Source organism: Python bivittatus, unplaced genomic scaffold (assembly GCF_059951505.1).
Source record: "Python bivittatus isolate LINGU-HERP-01145 unplaced genomic scaffold, Pbiv_v1 ctg000320_np1212, whole genome shotgun sequence".
NCBI classification, from domain to species: Eukaryota; Metazoa; Chordata; class Lepidosauria; order Squamata; family Pythonidae; genus Python; species Python bivittatus.
The window spans coordinates 14443305-14462696 of NW_028277052.1; the positions used below are offsets into that span (position 1 = coordinate 14443305).

General features: G+C 39.7%; 1 protein-coding gene across 1 annotated transcript; it reads right to left on the bottom strand.

The window, feature by feature from the left end:
* Nucleotides 1-211: 211 nt before the first annotated feature.
* LOC112540551 (nucleoplasmin-like) lies at nt 212-11380 on the bottom strand. Its single transcript, XM_088138796.1, has 7 exons — nt 11372-11380; nt 9890-9965; nt 9215-9297; nt 8710-8829; nt 7683-7776; nt 5005-5114; nt 212-238 (listed from the first exon to the last, which is right to left on the bottom strand). The coding sequence occupies exons 1-7, from the start codon at nt 11378-11380 to the stop codon at nt 212-214; spliced, it is 519 nt and encodes a 172-aa protein (XP_087994922.1).
* Nucleotides 11381-19392: the final 8012 nt, after the last annotated feature.

Sequence of the window (19392 nt, forward strand, 5' to 3'; positions counted from 1 at the left end):
AAGTAATCATTGGTGATATCTTTACTATCTCCCTTCCCCCCCCCCCACCATCCATATTACCCATCCAAAAAGGAGACTATGATAGACCCACAAACAATTGCTTTTTTTGTAATAAATCTTTAATCAGGCAACTTTATTATCCATTGGCAGAAATTGGAACCATCCAAAATTGGTTCTTTGGCAAGTCTCCTTCAGATGATACTTGCTGCAGCTAGGAAATTTGATTAGATGCTTCTTCCTATGGAGAGGAAACCCAAATATCATTTCTTGATGGTAAAACAAAAAGTTGACTCCAAATGAACTTTACCAGTTTGAAAATACTCACTAGCATATGTTCTCCCTTTAAATAACTTATTAATGTGCGTTCTGAATAGTCAGAAAACTGGCTTCAAAATACTGCAGTCTCCCTGCCAAGCTAAATGCCAAACAATATCTGAATTTCAATCAACATTCAGAGAGGGAAATGCTCTATGATGTATGCAAAAGGCAGATTTTCTTCCAAACCCTCCCACTTTACTGGATTTAAGAGATCTGAATCTTTTGAAGAGAAAAGCAGAACTCCAGGGACCTAGATAAAGAGGTCGTTTTGCCTAAGCTCATACGTACAATCTCAGCAGCTCTGAAACATATGCAGCAGAGTGACCTAAAATCATAACTCAAACATCTGTAGCAAAATGTTGAACTGAAAGCCACAGTTGCTGAGATGGACTGTGATTTTAAGCTTTTTCTACTTCTCAAGGAAATATATTTTTGGACAGAAGTATGTTAAACATGTATTACCTCTGAAAAAACACTGATCTATGCCCAAAATGGGCAGCTTTATTTGGCCTTAGAAGAGCTATGGGGGACGGTGGGGGGAAGGAATCTATTTTAACTGAGTTACAGACAGAAACATTTAATACAGTACTGGATTTGTGCATTTTGAAAATAAGCGTATTGGCTTCACATTTTAATGACCAACATCCAATACTCATAGAGCTAATATAAAATGATCAATCCTGCCTTGGTATCCAAATACTGTGGTTATTTCATATGTTAATTTTCCCCTCTTGGATAATCCAGGAGAAGGAATAATCTCAAACTGATGTTATGTTCAGGTTAATTTTTCAAAGGTCTTAATAATTTATGATTCATCCTTTGGAATCTTAGCATTATCTTCATGTTAATGACTGAATTTAGATTGGAATACACAAGTTGAAGTTGGTGCCCTAGGTAAGTTAGGGCTCTGTGTGTGTGCACTTTCAAGAGAGTGTTGACTCATGGCAACTATCTTGACAAGTCCCTGCAGTTTTCTTGGCAAGGTTTTTCAGAAGGGGTTTTCCATTGCCTCTCCTCCTGACCTTTGTACCTAAGGCAGGACTACAACTCAGAGTCTCCCGGTTTCTAGCCTGATGCCTTAACCATTACACCAAATTGGCTCTCAGTTAGGATGTTACCCACATCCAAATGGTCTTCGTGGTCTGTACAAAGGAAGAACATTCCCTTTCCATCTCCAAGAAAGAAGGCAAAGAAAAGGGCTCTACAAGAGGGATATCTGGAATTTTAAGAACTAGTCTTGAGTACTTGTTTGCTTGGTCACTGAACAGCGGTTATGATGAACATGGCTTATCCCAAAATGCCTCTTTAACAGGGAACAAATTATTTCTTGGCAAGCTAGCTTCCCCATTATTTTTAACCAATAATAATATTCTTTTCAGCCAAAAACTAAACTCAGGAGAGCGAGGGAGCCTGGTGGTGCTGCGGCCACCATGCTGTCCATTCTGTACCACACTAATTTCTATCTTTTCCTTTCAACTGGCATACTGGGTATTACATTTACTTTTCCTGTCTCCTGATTATCAATCAGTATGTAAGATGCCATGTCTTGCTGTCTGCAGTGACATCACTATGGTTTATCATCTTTGAACTAAATAGCACCCTAAGGCCAATTAGAGAGATTATGGTGGTGAGCTCTTTATGTCAATGGAGAGCAATTAAGCAATTGGAAGCATCAGAAGGCAAACACTGAATATATCAAAGGACTAGAATTTATCTATTTAGAAAATGTATATAGCTGCCCATCTTAAATACATAACTCTGGGTAGGGAACAACACAGAATGATAGACTCATTTATCTATAACCATTCTTTAAGTTTTTAAGGACAGGGCTTTAGGATGAATACAGCCTCTTTTGAAGCTTCAGCCTATCAACTTATTAAATCCAAGTATAATGCCCCACTAAGAGATAAGCTTTTTTGGAGCTTGCCCCATGCTATGAAAAAAAATATTTCCTGGCTGATGGCTGATTGACAAATGCAACAGAATCCCAAGGTAATTGAAGAGGATGAAGTATTTCAGATTGCATGTATTTAGACAGGACTAGTCCTGTCATTAGGTAGAATGAGGTATCTGCCTCAGGGAGGGACAACCCTTGTAAATACTCCATCTTTTCATTCCTGTTGATGAGGCAGAACTGGTGATGACACCTAGCCTCTCCTGGACTGCTAAAGGTGTTTGCTGCACCTGAAAGGACAAGAACAACAAATGGTGTCCCTTATTCAATCTACAGGAGACTAGAGTAGCAGCTGACTCTTGCTATCCTATCACAGGCACTGATGTCAGCTGCTACTCTAGTCTCCTGTAGATTGAATAAGGGACACCATTTTTTGTTCTTGTCCTCAGGTAGTAAAACGTCCCAGACTGACCCTGAACAAAGAACATAACCATCACCCTGCTGGCTTACTTTAAATATCCATTATGTCTAGTCTTTCCTTTTTGGACAATGCCTATCACAAGTTGCCACAAAATTAATGAAATGGACATCTTCCCTCTCTTGTTGTCAGCCCCACTAGGTAGACCAGACCAAGAATCTAACTTCACAGGAAGGCTAAAACTACTTTTGCCAAGATTGGCTATAACAGCAGAACCTTGTAAGTCTGATTGTGCTCCTGCTCCTCCTCCTCCTCCTCCTCCTCCGTCAGTGAATTAGGGAGGTCTGCTTGAACTATTTCTGAACGATATCTCATTGCTCTGGACTTAAAAAGAATGTTTCAGCCCCTTTTGGTTAGGGAACGATTCTGGCATATTTCTACAAGGTTATCTTCCTCACTCTGTACACAAAATGCTACTGCTAGACTGAGCTGTATCAAGCAAAAAAAGTATGCCACTCCAGCTGCTGAAATGGGCCTGAGAATCACACACAGGCTCCAGGTTGCCCACTCCTGCCTTACTAATGGATATAGCGTATGGTAGATATTGCACAAGAAACGAACTGCATCCCTCTACTACAGTTGAAAGCAGCACTATGCATTTTACTCATACGTGAGTCTACCAGTTAATTCTACTGTACACATTAGGAGACGAAGGGACCTGTTCTACATCATCTGGGACCTAGGAGATGTGTCTCTGTCACTGTGCCTGTCCTATGAAATAATTCGAATGGCCTCCACCCTGCCTGCCTTTTATAAAGCTTTGAAGACCTGGTTTTTCCTCCTGGAATTAGGTCAGGAGGGCTCGTATACCCATCTGGGATGATCATTTCAGTTGTTGCATTGCCTCCAGTGGAGTTTATTTTATATTCTATGTTATGATGGTTTAATTTTTAGGGCTTTGTTGTTTCGTGTGCCACCCTGGGTCATTTATGAGAGGCCAGCTACATAAATTCCTCAAATAAAAGAACAAACATATCCTGAAAGGGCCCATAGTAAAGCCAGAGGAAAACACCCTATTACACAGTGGAAACATCTGCTTGAGAACTGAACAGGATGTACATTTCCACAGTAATAACTAGAGATAGCCTAGTCTTCAAAAAGCAAGCTGAGCTCTAGGTTGAGATCAATGGTCAGTAAGGATTAATTTAATTAATGCATCCGTATCCTATCTTTGGATAGTTATTTCTGATTGTCAGTATTCTTATTAATTTTTATGCTTACCTCAGAGATGTACAGCTTTGTAATGGTACCTACTTAATCTTTTTCTTCTTCTTCTTTTGGTGCCTTTAAGTTACTGTTGACTCCTGGCCACTGCCTGGACCAGTCCCTGCAGTTTTCTTGGCAATGTTTTTGGAAGTGGTTTGCCCTCGCCTCCTTCTTCCTAGGACTGAGAGAGAGGGACTGGCCCAAGGACACCCAAAGGACTCCCGTGCCTAAGGCAGGACTACAACTCAGGTTTCCTGCTTTTTAGCTTGGTGCCTTAACCGCTATACCAAACTGCCTCTCTAGTTAATCTTAGCTGATCTCAAAAAGCTAAGTAGGGTGAGACATGCTTAGTGTTTGAAGGACAGCCTCCAGAACATATCAAAACTGTAAGTTAGACTGAAAAACCAAAAACATTCTGGAAGAAGGCAATGGTAAGCTGCTTCCATATTGTTGCCAGGAAAACTATATGAATACGGCCGTGAAATTACTAGGATTCAACTTGAGAGAGATGTTATCCTGTTTCAGAGAGAGATGCTTAAAGTTCACTTCTAGAGGACCCCAGCCAGGCTATTGCCTCCATTCTGAAAAGCCAGTAGCAAAGGATTCTGGGAGCTGTAGTCTAAAACATTTGTAGGGATCAAGCTGACTGTCCTTGTTCTACCAGGGATTGTGCATAGACTAAATTAATGACCTATTCTAGGGAAGTAAGTGGTCAGTTCCTGTTTTAGGATAGGTTTGCTCAGTTCCCACTTTTTAAAATCTATGTGAATAATCAGAATGTATTTTTCCTTCAATATTCATATTTCTATGGATTGGCAGTTTTCAACATCGAAATTCATATATTAGTAAGAAATGGGCACATAAATATATGGATATTGGCAAGAATATACAACATCATTTTTGTTTGTTTTCCTCCAATACATAAGAGAAATATGCATAGAAGTATACTTTAATGCTCATGCAGTTTTTGAAAGAAAAAAAAAGATAGTAGAAAAGGAAGCAAACGAAGGTAAGTCTGGAAAAGTAAGAAACTTAGCAAAACTGAACGTTATCCATCCATCCACTCTGACTGTGGAAACACCACATCCATAAAATCAGCCTAACTTACAGCTTGCATCTCTGCCCTGGGTATTTCACCTTCATCAAAGCTGTTCTCATCAGCATCTACGTCATCTGGAATATCATCTTCTGTCGGCTCATAGTCAGAATCATCTTCCACTTGCAAAAGAGAATTACAGGGCAGCACTAAACAAAACATCCACCACCACTGTGCACCTTTGAAGAGCATCACCTCCTTTCCCTTAGCACCCAAAACGCTCTGGGCCACCAGCAAGAGAAGTGTGAAAGCAGCGTGCCCAGCTGTGCACTGAAGGAGGCACCTTTTATCACGTGAGCTCAGCCAGTGTCTTCAACAGCACCAGGAGTTCTGTGCCAGTTAAGATGGATCGATGGGGAAGGACAGAAGAATGGAAGCCAGAGCAGAATGTGATGTCACAAAGGCAGCAAAAGCTGGCTTAAAGGAAAAAAAAAAGTCCCATGCTGGGAGCAGGCACAGAATATCAGCTGTTCTCAGCCTTCATCTTTCAAAAACGATCACCTCCAGTTATTGGCTAAATTACACCGGCTAGGTCAGGTTCACTATGCCACAATAAATTTCACTGGGTTCTGTTTCATACGAGACTTTAGAAACTGAAGCCCAAGAATAGATCTACATCGGAGTATCAAACTTCATGAACTTGAGTTTCAGATTATCTATTTTGGACTCATACCTTAAAGGGTTAAGATGCCTTTATATTCCATCCCTGGTTCACCCCTCACAGCAAGACCTCTCATAGTAGTAGTAGCAGCTTCAACTTCCTGTTTGAATCCCTTTTATTATGATTTTTTTTTTTACATACAGTCTGTCTTTGCCTAGCAATATTTCCAGTTGACCAAATATTCTAATGAATTCATATATAAAAAGGCAATCGTATATTTTCTTGTATAGATGATTATGAATATATCTGACTTGCTCTTCGATGACCTTGTATCCTACACTCTTGTATTTTTGTTCATAAGCTAGAAAAGCAGTGCAGGGATTTAGTTTTTCAAGCTGACTCATGGTTGAAAATTAATGTTATACTTTGAAAAATATTTAAAATAGCAAACATCACTTGTTTTGAAAAAGGAGATCCACTTTTAAAGGGTCATCTCAATTTAATAACCCATGCTTATTTAAAGAATATAAACTAACATCTTTTTCTGAGTAGCAGCCAAAATGCCATCCTTCATGGTCTCCAACTTTTCCATGCTGATCTACCTTCTTTGTATTCCGATGTGGCCTTACACTGTACTCCAATTCGTGTTCATCATTATTTTCTGATAATACAAATGTGAAAAGTAAGGTGCTAGTAGTGTTTTTATGTACAGCTGATAGATGAATAAGAACAAAATCCTGGAAGTATCTAAAATGGGGATCGAAGTAAAATTGGAAAAATTAACATATAAATTGAAACCAGTTGAAGAAGAGAAAAATATGGATTTCTAGATGGCACAATATGACACATGTATGTGTGTATTATTGCTTGTAAGATGTCATATTTTTTTTGATTCTCTGAAATATTATGGTTTGTACCGCTGTTAATATAAACATTTAACAATTAAAAATCTAAGTGTAGTTAATTTTCCCTAGTAAGAAAAGACATTAAATTTCAAATCTTTTTGATTATTTGTTTAGCTGTACACTACTTTGAATACAAATATGAAGTTTAAAAATAGCTTGTAAACAGGATAGAGAAAAAAACATTGCACTTCCCAGCAGAAGGGAGAAAAAAAGCAACAGATGCCTGCAAGTAAGTAAGTTAAATAATGATTCTTCCACATCCTGCTTTCTGTCTCTCTCTTAAAAAAAAAAAACAAAAAAAACTGAAGCTAGCAGAACAAATTAGACCACACAGGGGGTGTTTAACTATTCTCCTCACACTCATAAATTCAGCATGCCTGTATTTGTCTGTTGCAGTTAGGGTGAAGATGCAGCTTACCAAGAGGTATTTATTTCTGAAAAAGCCCAAACTCTGGGAAAAGATTAGACACCCCTTCTCCTGCCTGTTGCTCCAATTCATAATCTTGTCTGTCTCCTCCAGAAGCCTGGATTCCACTACAACCATCAAGAAACTGTTTGCTGTTTTATCATAGAACCTCCGATTTCTTTCCAAAAAAGAAAAGAAACATCTAGATCATGCTGTTCACAACCCTTTACGGAGTATATACCAGTCCTTCCCAATTTTGTGATTGGACTGCACCATCCAGCAATAGCTTTCTTGTGATGAACGGGTTAAGGGTCTATTCCACTTGAGGGGCATCACGCTGGGGAAAGCTGATATAATGATCTTAAAAAGTAAGCCACCATCAGGGTGGATTCACATATTCATTCTCTCAGTAATACTTAGTTGTATCTGGAGGCCATATATAGCTATTGCCAGCAATGCATTTAGCAATAACCCATTGACAGCAAGAATTGCATGGATTAGCCGCCAGTGTTTGAGTTGCTGCTAGATATACTCTGAAGATACAAACATCTTCCCCCACCCCCATATCTTGCAGATTATTACATGAAATTAAAAAAAAAAAACAACCCTATTAATTCCTGGTTGTTATCTACATGTACAAATTCATTCACCTACATCTCCGTTGACAAATGAATTTCCATATATAGATTCCAGACCACATCTCCTGATCTAATTATCTGTCTCACTACTTCTCAGTCTCTTCTCATACACACACTCAAGAAACGTGGCTTCTACTTACAGATTAGGTGCTGCCCATTCAGATATACTGGGCCTGTTCCCGATTTTAGGATAAAAGAAACAGGGGGAAGCAATTCAAAGCCATCAAGACAGACCTGTATTAAAAACCAGATACCATATTTCAGAATGTTGTTCTCATTCTCCTACAATATATGTAGGATGGTGATGCTAATGCAATATCTTATTAGCTAGGACATGTCCAAATAATTTTTTCTCAGGTGTTGTCTAGATGATAGCCCCCTAATGTAGCTTAAGATATGAGTGCCCAAATGACCACCTGCTCTCAAGTAAGCCTGTCCAAATGGTTAGTTTAGGAAGCACACACATTGTCCATGTAGTCTTCTCCAGCTCCTCACGACTCCACCTGGCAGCCTGACACTACTTACACAAACTGTAATGAATCAGTTCTTTAAAGCAGATGCACCTTTTTTGGAAGTCTAAAAAACACTACGGGCTGTTTTAATAAAGAGCAGAGAAAGGCTGTGCTCATGTAGGACCCAAAGCACTTCTGAATCATTTGTGAAGCATACAGAGATCTAAAATAAAAATACCATAACCCCCCAATTAATTGTACAAGAATTAGAAAAAGTTAAGTCTTTAAAAAAGGTCTGTAGGCCTTCTTGGGGTAGGACTTTCCAAAGATGTAATGTTGATTCATCCCAATGAAAGCAGCCGTAGTTTTGATGCTCAAGATATGATAAAATTATCACAGATCTTCTCAGTAAGCCGGAGAGCTAGGCCGGTTTTGCATATATCAGGAAACATCTAAGCCATCTGAATCAATGTGGAGAATCCATTTTGATATTTTAATTTGACTTTTCAATTCAGTTTGATGATTCGATTGAATTGTCTTTGAATCTTTTTTTTTTTTTTTTTTTTGCCCAGCACAAACAGATATTATAGAGCGATACACATACATCATATATGTCTCCATGAACATGTACCATAGACTTAGGATGTTTCTTAAAGACAGATGGGTTGTTCTAGCTAAAGCTGCCATTGCAAGCTGCGTTACCCCATGAAATTACCATTGGTAAGACAGAATGTCTCAGTGATACAATCCGTACTGGCTCAGGAACACTGGCCATATTTCTGGACTCCACAGCCAACACGTGGGTCTCATCATCAGCATCTTCACCCAGGATCACCTTGTGTGGTAAGAAACAAAAAATAGTCAGTGGCCCTTTCTAAGTATTTCCATAGAAACATTTACAGACCTTCATAGAGGGCTGAGCACAAGGCTTCACAAACCTTTTTGAACACTTGTGTCTACCATTCTCTGTAGTATGTAGAACGGGGAGTATTTGGAAAAACAGAAGTGTTGTTTAAGGCATTGTGGCCCTCCAAACATTGCTGGACTATAGCTCCCACCATTTTTGGCATTGGCTATGCTGGCTGGGGAAGGTAGGAATTGGTGTCTAAGAAAATCTAGAAGAACACAGGTTCCCCAACATTAGTTTATAAAAAGGAATGCTCTTCAGGAAAATATTTGCAGAATTATGTCTGGTGGTTGCAACAATCATGAAAACTTACTGTTCTCAAATATACTAGGTGTTCTAATAAGTCATCTTCTTCTTTCACTACACATCTTGGGGTGGTGTCATTCAATTCACAGCCTATACAGAAATATCAACAAACCAGGCAGTGGTCTCAATCATTTTTGATCAGTTAATTCCATGAGGAGCATGCTTGTAAAAAGAAAATAGAAAGGATAACATTTGCCAGAAGATACCTGCATGTTTTCCTGGGTTTTTCATTAAATCTGATGGGTCCTCCCCCCCAAAAAGGAAGAGAACGAAATTCATGAAATCCTTCTTTTTGAGAGATGGGGTTCTGCCACTCATTTTAGTTAAAGGTGACTGAGGTCAGTAATTGTACAATCTCTCTCTTGTACAATGTTCTGTCGCCTTCCAGACTTCTTACACTTCAATAAGTTCCCAAAGGGAGATATGAGACGCTATGAAATTATTCGATCTACTTTGTCCCTTCTTTTAGCCCCCCACAAAAAGCGGGGGGAGAAATTGCATCCATCAGCATTTGGTTGCTGAGGTACCCTCGGATGCACAAATTGGATACTAGCGGGGAAGGGATTTGACCATCCTAATCTAAGTGCTTAGCTACCGATACTCTTGATTCATCAGGTTAAAAAAAGAAAAGCCACCAAGATTTAATAATATGTTCATTTTACTAGCCCCCAACACATCTTACCCCAAAAGAGAGAGATAGGATTTCTTTCAGTAGAAGTTGAACTTGAGGGAAGTGAGTTCATCTTCTTTAGGTGGATCTGGAATAAGAGGGTCCAACAATGTCAAGGAGGAGGAGATCTGAAAATATTGGAATATGATGAGTCTTCCCCAATATATAACCCTTCAGATATGTTGAGTACAACTTCCAGAACTCCCAGAGAATTCAAGCAATTGTAGTTCCAACATATCTGGAGGGAAACAGGTTGGTTAATGTTATCAACCTTTGCCCCGCTTATTCCTCAAGCTCTTTTGTAGAAACAATAGTGTGTGCAGAGATTTGAAGACTTAGAATGAAGGGCCTCTTCAAACTGCTTTGATGTTTGAGCAAAGCAGGTCCTAGGCATGCTCAAAAGCCCTAAAAGGCTGATTGAGGCCAATTGGCCCTACCCCAAGGCACCAGGAAGAGAGAGGGCCTCATCAGAGCAACATCACTTCGCATATCTGTAACACATATTTTCAATGCGTTATGCAGATTCATTCCATGCTCAGGGCTGCTTAGTCTCCTTGCAAGAGAATAGCTGCATTACAATACCAGCTTCCTAGCTGCACTGCCAGATAAGGATTCAAGTCCACTTTACAAAGGGTGCTGAGCCCCCTGGTGATCAATTGATGCCATTGCTGGGCACTTACCATGGCATTTCCTCCTGCTGCTGTAGCTTCAGTTTTAGGCTAATAGGAAACCTCTATTTGCAAGCAGCAAGTATTGCTACAAAAGTGGACACTTTTCACCAGATGGTTTCTGCAGCCGCTGGAGAGAATGCCCAGCTCATCTGCCTCCCACTGGGGGTAGAGAGCATGGCTGTATAAAGGGGTTATCGTACAGAACTGTCTTGGCAGGAGATATGCCGCCAAGGGAAGGCAAACAAGTGTTTTTGCTATTTACTTTGTTTGGTTTTGTGGTGTGAAGTTGAGTGCTGATTCTCCCAGTTACTGGCTAAAAGCTACACAATGATTGCTTGACCAGCAACTGGCAAGTCATAATTGTGAGTCTACAGCACTGGCTGAGAACTGGCTGCTAAAGATCCAAGCAAGCGATTGCTCCATTTCCTTTGTGAAATTGGAAGGCTTGGGTGAGGGAAAGGCTGGTCATCTGTAAGCAATGAGCCATGGTTCAGTTAGCCTGGTTCATAAATCAGCCATTCTTAGATGTATTCATACACCTTGTATTAAACCAGAAACTATTATCTGCAACCACAATCGGTGGATTCAGGCGTGTGTGAAACAAGCACTACAAATCTCTCTCTGGGTTAATCAGAAGTAAAGTTTTATTGGAAACGTTTGCAGAGGCTGGTGGACTTCGTTGCAAATAAGAAGCCACACTTCTTACAGATTTCAGCACATTTTATACAACCCTAGGCCGACGCTCAAACTTCCCCATTTCCCGAGGTACTCTGAGGTCACAATCTTTTCCGCCCGCCTATGATTTCTTCCTGGTCCCTCCCACTTCATACATCGCATGTTCATGGTAAATAGGTGATTAGCTATGCAGGGTGTGGTTTTTATTAGGCTAATAAGGGTTGGGGGCAAGAGTTCATGCATTCCTATAAGATCTCTGCTAAGTACCACTTTGGACAGGTCAAAACCACTCCAGACTGGTTTTATCACACCTTGACCCATCCCAGAGATATCTCCCCTCCTCATTTCCTGTGCCTCTTGGGGCCGTTTGGAGGCCTCTTGGTAACCATGGGATGTCTCCTTATCTCTCCCTAGTTTGAGGTAGAGCGTTTGGCAACTAGGTACTTAGTATTGCAGCTGCACTCTTAACATGCTCAAGTTACTATTTCTGTGTCAATAATAACAGATATTTTATCCATCTCTCACAGACGGTTTCTAAGCCAGAACCACATAATATCAGTATGAAACCAGACTCACTCCCTACCGCTTGGAACTTAGATGTTTGCTTGCTTAATTTATAAGGGGACATTATCATCAGAGGAGTAGGAACTGAATGCTTGTAAAGTATTTTAATAAGCAAGTGCGTATAGTTAGGATCACAAATGCTTAGCTCAGTTAGTTGATTAGTGGCTGCATTCAGACAAAATACTGAATTTCTCTCGTTTTAACCTTGGTTTTCGGGGGGACAAAGTTGTGCACAGCCAATCCATTTCATTGATTTAGGAATCAGTTTATTGGCTGTTCACATTATGTGGTTAAACTTGGTATTGAATTAACCCACTTTATGGGTTCTCATAATACCTTGAACTGTAAGGCAATCAGATGACTGAGTACTCAGGACATGTTAAGACACACAAAATTAGCACTAATCCAGTTTAACATATGGTCCAAATACAACCTACTGAATCCAATTTTGCCAAATATTATGTGACACCCCCCCCCCTTGATTCAGTAATGGGCTAATTGAGTAATCCAGTTAAATGCATTGCAGTAATCCTATCAGTGAGTAGCAATGCCAAGAACAGAGTGTCTTAAAGTGACCAGATATATACTTAATATTCTACTAGAAACCAATACATTGAAATAGAAGAGGCTATCATAGTTACCAGAAATGGAGGTTTCACCTTATATTTTTAGTAGCACTCAAATTTTACAGCTACAGTTACTTTCTAAACTGTTTTTCAAAGGAGGAAAAAATTATTCCTTAAAGGAGAATGCACCAAAAGTGCAAAAAAATAAAAAAAATAAAAAAAAATAAGACCCATCATGTTCTGTATTTTGCATGACAACCCATGACTAACCAAATCAAGGCTTATTCAACTCCTTTTTTTAGATTCACACAACACACTGGACTATGAACTAACTGTGCAAACTGGGTTCATCCAACATACACTAATTGAAAATGTTCAGTATGGATTCAGAAGTATGTCATGAACAGAGTTGAGGCAAAACAAGATACCATAAAAAGTTACTGAAGGTCCAGGCAGGTAGTCCAGAAAAATAAGCCACTTCAAGATTTTTAAACCAAAACAAGTATGAGTTTAAGATATTCATTGCATGTGTGCTCTCACTCCAATCTTAACATACACAGGCCATAAATTGCCAAATAAATAAGATCACAAATATAATCATAGTTCTTCACTGAATTATGCATTTAATAGATTCCTTGAATTATTTAATGGAATAATCTCTTTGGAAGAGATTCAGATGTATCAAATCTAAAACAGAGCTATAACAAACACCCCCCCCAGTATTTTAGAAAACCACACATTTAGCAATACATCACCCATAGCAAGCCACTTACCAAATTAGTAGAGTCCTAAAAGCTTGGAAAATTTCTGCAAATGGCTTTTTTTAAGACTCCCCCTTTTATCTATTCTAAGACATGGGGCCACACCCCAGGGACCTATAGCTTTAAATCCCCCCTCCATAGATTTGCACAACTTTATTTCCTCTTTTTACTTAGAATCAGTAGCATGAATGTCAGACGGTCTGCCTAAGAGGTGATTGGTTTACAGGTTAATCTCATCTGTTTCCCAGGGTTTGGTCCTTTTGTTGCTAGGGTCAACCTGATTAGCTTGCCATTTATTAGAAGTTTCTATGTGCGAAGTTGGAAACCCATGGCTTCCCGGGTGTTACTAAACTGCTATTCTCGTGGCTAATGGTGGAAGATTCTGTGCATCATAGTTCAGTTGCGTCTAGCATCATGAGGGTTCCTATTCTGCTGGAGAGTGAATTGATTTCAGGGGCTAGTAAAAGATAGGGGGGGGAAATGAGTGTGTTTTTATTGGGAGGGTTGATTCATTCTCCAGTGAACCAATGCTCTAGCGTACTCTGCAACTGGCTCTCTCCCTTTTCTGATCTGTCTATTATCTCAAGCTGGCCCTGATTGATACAGCAGGTGGTGTAGACTTTATGGTTTCCACACATTAAGCCTGGACATATTTGTTTGGAAAATCAGAGCAACATGGCATTATAATTATTTCTTACCAGTTTGTTTCTGAGCCGGGATCAGAGACAACAGGCAGTTGCATGAAATTAAGTTCTTTATTCTTCACCCAAAAGCCACAGCTTGACCTTCCCCCTACAGCACAATATATACATTCCATTCAGCCCCTCCTTTAGAAAACCACCCCTTCCTCAGTCACCCCTTTCTCACCTCAATATCAATGCATATTAGGAAATTCCTTCCTTTCTAGGGAATTGCCCATTAGCTAAACACCTTTTTCCCTACAAAAAACTATTCTTGGAATATGCGCTTTATCTTGTCTCCATGGGGACAGCTTCTTATCTATCAAGGTTAGAGAAAAAAGCCCCCAAGCTTACAAACTTGAAGAAAAAATTAAAGCAGGATTCAGAAATCCTTAATGGAAGTCTAAATGCCTCCATACTAAATATAAGAAAATATATATGTGTGTAAATAGTAAACATGAAATATAGGTGTGTGTAATTATATAAAATCTTCTATCAATGGAATGAACATTATAGACTCACACATGGGAAAGTTTAGAAAGCTTGTTGGTGGCAACCGTATATAATTAGTGTGGTTCTCTGGTTGTTAATGAGCTACAACTCCCAACAGCCCTCAGCATAGCTCAATCTGGCTGGGGGTGCTGGGAATTATAGTTCAACAGCAGCTGGAAGGCCAGGGCTTAGTAAAAAGCAAATTTTCCACCATTCTTCACGTTCTTGGGTTTGCAGAGGGAGCACAGATGTAAAAGAAGTTAAAAAGTAGCTACCGCCAGTCGCTGGAACGGCAACTTTGTCCAGGAGGGGGCAGCAAGAGATCGTTTTTAATTCAGTGTTCAGCGAGCAACTTCTATTGCTGTGCTTTTCCAATTAAAGCAAACCAAATAAGGCAATTCTTTGCTTTTATGCTTGGGGAAGCTAAGCGAAACTAGCTCTGATTGTATAGATGAGGTTGGAGTAGAAAAACCCAGTGCCCCAAGTCCAGAATTGAGCACTGTCAACAAATTAAACAAATCGTTTTGTCAGATGTGGGCAGCCCACTGAAACTTTGAATGTCAGCCGTAAATTTAGCTGGTCAGATTTCAGCAGCCCTTAAGGAAAATGCATAATCATCTGAAGGGCTGTATGTCATGGATGGCCTGTGTTATTACACTGTCCACATTGTCCACGTTGCTACAAGAAGCCTTTGCCCTAATAAATTTATTTGTCTTTAAAGTGCTGCAAGATTTTTGTTATTATGGCTGCAAACGTCTGAAGATGCAGCCCTATACGTTCTTACTTGGAATTAAGTCCCATTCAGTAGTGCTCTTAAAATAAGAATGCATTGAAACACATCTTAGTACTCCACCACCTACAGATTATTCCATAAAATTATATACATCTGGGAATGACTTTAAAGTACTCCTCCTTTCAGCATTCCACCTCACACCCCATCAAAACTGGGCAAGAGGAGGAATCTATCTTAATTTCACCAGCACCTCCTCAGTACATTGAAAGCATCTTTCTCCAAGCTGGTGACTTCCGAAGCTGTGTTGGACTTCCAGATCCCAGAATCTCCCAGTCTCAGTTCTTGGAGCTGAGATGCAACACAGCTGGAAAAACCAGGTTAGAGAAGACTGATGTTAAATACCATTCTTCATAAAACAATTTGGTCTGTTTGTAAGGTTTTTCTGCTTCTGGAAGCCCCTATCTTTGTTCCTTGATTTTATTGTTCTGGTGATTTTAGAATGTAAAATACCCATAGTCATTAGCAGCTGGGCATTCTTTAAATCTATTAAAGAAATAAGGGTAAATACATTACTTGCATGCTTTTTACAAAGGGAAATGTTATTGGAAGTCACTGAGGTATAGTTGTTAAGGTATTGAACCAAGAGCTTGATCCCAAAATTCTAGTACATCTCAAGTCAGGAAAGCTTCCAGAATTATTTTGAGCTAGTCACAATCTCTCAACAAGGCTGCTATTGTGGGAAAATTTATGTTGGTAGGTAGGTAGGTATGTATGTATGTATGTATGTATGTACTGTATGTATTTAATTTGTATGCTGCCCATCTCCTCTGTCCAAAATAGAGGAAGAGGGAGAGTTATCTCTGCCCCTTGAAATTCAGAAGGGAAGGAGATATGTAATTTAATTAAAACCTAACTATTGTATTAATGACACTAATAATGATGAAGCCATGCTTGTGAAATTAACAGGTTCTGCCCCCAGGATATCTACTTTCATCTTTCTCAGTGACTCCAAAGATTGCTTAATCATGGATGTGACCCTGGAGATGTGGAAGCATTCATTCTCTGTTCTGCTTCTTATTTGAAGGTCTGGAGAATCAGTAATTGAAGATGGCATCATTGATGTAGCGACACCCAACCTGCACAGTCTCTCAGTTGAGCTGAATTCCTGGTGATACATGGAGCCCTCTATACAATTTTCTTGGCAACAGTCTGGAAATGCATTTGGGATGTTTTTCAGCTTCCTGGTGTACAAGGAACAGCCCTGAGATTCCGAGTTTCACATCCAAGGCCTAAAGCTTCTCAACCCAGGTGAGCTCAACCAGATGTGCCATCTGATGGCATGCACCTAGAAGAGGTTGACTGTCAAAATGCCATCTTGGATAGTTTTCAACTGCCCCTGAAGGGAGGCTTGAGATGAAGTCATGAGGGGGTCACAGCTCAGGAATAAAACATCAGCTTTGCTTGCCAAAAATTCCATGCTCCATTCTGCCATTACCAATTAGTTCCAATGAAGAAGATGACTGCATTGGAGGGACCAAATTAACTCAGGACTTGGCAAAGTCATTTGATATATTTAGCCCTGGCTAGAAGGTCTCCACTGATAACCCATGAACAATGGGCAGCTTTTTCTAAGTTGTCATGGATAGATGGTCAGAAGCCATTTGACCATCTATCCATGACAACATCTTGGATGTCTGGCTCTACCAAAAGTGTGAATGAATCCAAAATTTTCTACAGCCAAGTGCTGGAGCTTGAATGTTCTTGCTTTTAGCAGTAGAGAAGAATTTTCCACCCTCATAATGGTTTTTAAAAAGTACATTTATTTACACACACAGACAGTTAACAGAGTTCTTTGAAAGGGCTGCTCCCATGACAGAAGACAGAAATACAACAATCAATATATTTACAATTCTAAATGCTTTTGTGTGAAATTATGAAATACAACAATGGACAGCTTTTTCTACTTTTCGTAGTTGTGAAAAACTGCAATTATGGCTTCTTGTAAAATCATCAAATGGACCAAGGATTGAATTGGAACAACAAAACGTCTTCAGAACCATTGGAAGTGCAAGAGATCTGTTTTTCTATTGTGGGTAGGTAGACAATGCAAGGTCTGTAGGCACCCAGTTCCTTTTCTGCAGTCCCTAAGAGCCTTCCCTCAATATGATTTTCTGGGTAAGTCTAAAAAAATGAAATAAAAGAGGTGTTTGATGTAGTTCTAGTTCTGCCTTAGACATTAAGCCGCCTGGTGGACTTGGGCCATTCTCTCCTAGGAAGAAAGCAATGGCAAACCATTTCCAAAAATGCACGGACTTGTTCTTCTAATTGCCACAGGCCAAGACTTACTGGAAGCCCCCCCCCCAAAAACCCTTCAGTGCACCCTTTAAAAACAAAGACAAAACAAGTGAAAAAATATGAGCCTGTTCCATCCACTGTTGGAGAACACTATCTTCCTCAATCAGAATGTTGTTGCCCACCCTAGTTCTGCTGTAACTGTGAGTGGAGGAGTCGGAATACAGCTGGTAGTTCTCCATTTGCACTGCTTATCTCTACAACCATCATACTGTGTCAAGAAAAAGCAAACATAATGACATCTGAGCTAATTCAGTCTTATTTTACAATAGCCTTTTTCCCATTAAATGCCTTCTGAACATTTTGGACGACAGATCCTAGCATTCCTTTCCATGTTGGCTAGAGATGAATAGAGTCATGGTAGATAAATAAAATAGAATCATTTGCAAGGCTGCACCTGCATTTCCATCAAGAATGTACATGAATGGCTTAATCCATAACGTGGTTTATTTGGTTTTGGCTTAGTGTTTTATCTGAGGCCAGCCATTGTGGTATGTAAACAACAGTTTATGCACAATTTTGTGTGAACCCAGCCATGATGACTTCAGCATTGTACATGTTTTGTGCAATGTATGAACCAAGTCAATGTTTGGGTTTCACATCTGCTAAGACATCATTAACCACAGTTTGCTGAGTTTAAACAACAAAGCCAAACTCATGCCATCCAATAACAGCTTAACATAAATCAAGAATTTGAAACCTGGTTCTGAAATTCTATTTTCAGAGTTTGACATCACTGAAACTTGGTGTGGATCAATGTTTTCAGCAGGCAAAATATCACCAATAAACCAGCTTGAAGATAATGAAACTGTGGATTTTTGCGCATTAGATCATCATGATTGTCCACTTACTAAATCAGGGGGAAAACAATGGGGGCAACTCATTTTGTTACTAAGATATACACAGAATATCCTGGGTAATTGTTCCCCAAATGTATAAATATATGAAAATTTAAAAATGGAGAAGGAAGGAAATGTGGGGAAGGATGTGAACCTCTACTTAAGCTGGCTTTAAAGTTCTGGCTTCTGAGGTAGATAATCCATACAGGAAACAGAGCTGGTCTGGGGGATTACTGACTTCCCCACTGTGCTTGGACTGGCAGTCAAAACAAATGATTCGTTTCATGGCTTAAATGTGAATGTCCATGGATTCAGGCAAGCATTCAAAGCCACACTTCAGTAGGATTCATTCTAACTCATTTCTCTGGGGGTCCTGTTAGAAATACAGGTTATATTTGAGGGCAGTGCTTTACTTTACAGCAGGCTGGCTTCCTAGTATCTTTTAAAAGTTAACAAATCTAAACCATGAAATAAAATTAGGTTATGTGCAGGTGTCACATTGGGGACCCAGTGTCAATTCCAACTGGTGGTGGAGTCCCAGTGTCTGAGTCTGAGATTTTTCCCATCAATTGCTACCCAATCAGTAAGGAGACGTGGGGAAGATTGGACTTGGCACCTTCTGCATGTAAATGTTTAGGAATTGTCTGTGTGCCAACTACTCTTTCGATGAAGTAGGACTGTTGGTTGGCCAGCAATGCACTGTCTGTTTCACAAGCAGAAACAGGCAAGCTAATCTTCCAATGGCATGAACCTGTAGACATTTGCACATGTATAAATCCAAGTATTAATGAAGATGAGCCAATTTAAAAAAAAAAATTAAGATGCATACACTATTGAATTTCTGCCAGACATATGGGTACTAAAGTACTAGAAAAAAAAGTGGCAACAGAATTCCTTTTCTTATTTTCTTGTGGCGATAAACCAGCAATCTGGCATCTTCGTATATGCATGTGAATCACATGTTTGATTTCAGGAAGGGGAGAACTGTTACAAGAAGAGAGATGCTTCCAGATTCCTGTTAAGTAATATCAGGAACAATCTTGGCAAAAATCCTCACTTTTCCTATTACCATCAAAGCAGGGGAAGAAGGAGAGTTGTAGCCCCAGGTGGAACTCATATTTTTCATGCAGAAAATGCCTGGTTCAATCCCTAACATCTGCAGGTAGGGCTAGAAAGGAAACC

Coding starts and splice junctions, on each gene's coding strand:
- LOC112540551 (XM_088138796.1), bottom strand. Junction 8,830..9,214: donor ACCTAGTATATTTGAGAACA/GTAAGTTTTCAT, acceptor TTACCACACAAG/GTGATCCTGGGTGAAGATGC. Junction 5,115..7,682: donor GAATGGGCAGCACCTAATCT/GTAAGTAGAAGC, acceptor CTCTTTTGCAAG/TGGAAGATGATTCTGACTAT.